The 450-nt window shown below is 72.2% G+C and overlaps 1 protein-coding gene across 1 annotated transcript in view; it reads left to right on the top strand.

The window, feature by feature from the left end:
* The window catches only part of RARA (retinoic acid receptor alpha), a 6,331-nt gene extending 5,881 nt beyond the window's left edge, over positions 1–450 (top strand). The window contains 1 exon segment of the mRNA XM_031065015.1: positions 308–450. Coding sequence (XP_030920875.1) covers positions 308–450 — 143 coding nt within the window.

Here is a 450-nt window from a genome sequence, read left to right as displayed (position 1 = left end):
GGCCCCCCCCTCGCGCGGGGCCGCGCTGCGGGAGCGGGGTCAGCGCTGGGGGGGACGCAGTGACCGCCGGGTCGGGCCCTGGTGGCAGCACGGTCCCTCCAGCTCTCCATCCTCCCGCCATTCCCAAACGCACCACGGCGTGCCCGCTCACGGGAGGGTGCCCGGGCACTGGCAGGAGTGTCCCCAGGCCCCCGCTGTGCCCAGGACTCGCTCCCCCAGGGATGGGTCCAACAGGGCAGGACCAGCAGATTCCCCATCCCCGGTCCCCCTGCGCAGCTCGGCCTGGCTGAGCTGTGGCCCCCCACAGGAGCCCCGTACCTGCGTGGGCTGCAGTCCACGGTGTGCCAGCGCTGCTGGCAGCGGCTCTCCAGGGCCGTCCAGGACTGTCCGGTCTCTTCGTCCAGCTGGGATGGGATAATGGTCCCACAGCCACGCCTGGAGGCCTTTTAA

This window comes from Geospiza fortis, unplaced genomic scaffold, assembly GCF_000277835.1.
Source record: "Geospiza fortis unplaced genomic scaffold, GeoFor_1.0 scaffold1683, whole genome shotgun sequence".
NCBI classification, from domain to species: domain Eukaryota; kingdom Metazoa; phylum Chordata; class Aves; order Passeriformes; family Thraupidae; genus Geospiza; species Geospiza fortis.
This window is presented reverse-complemented; position numbering and strand designations above follow the sequence as displayed.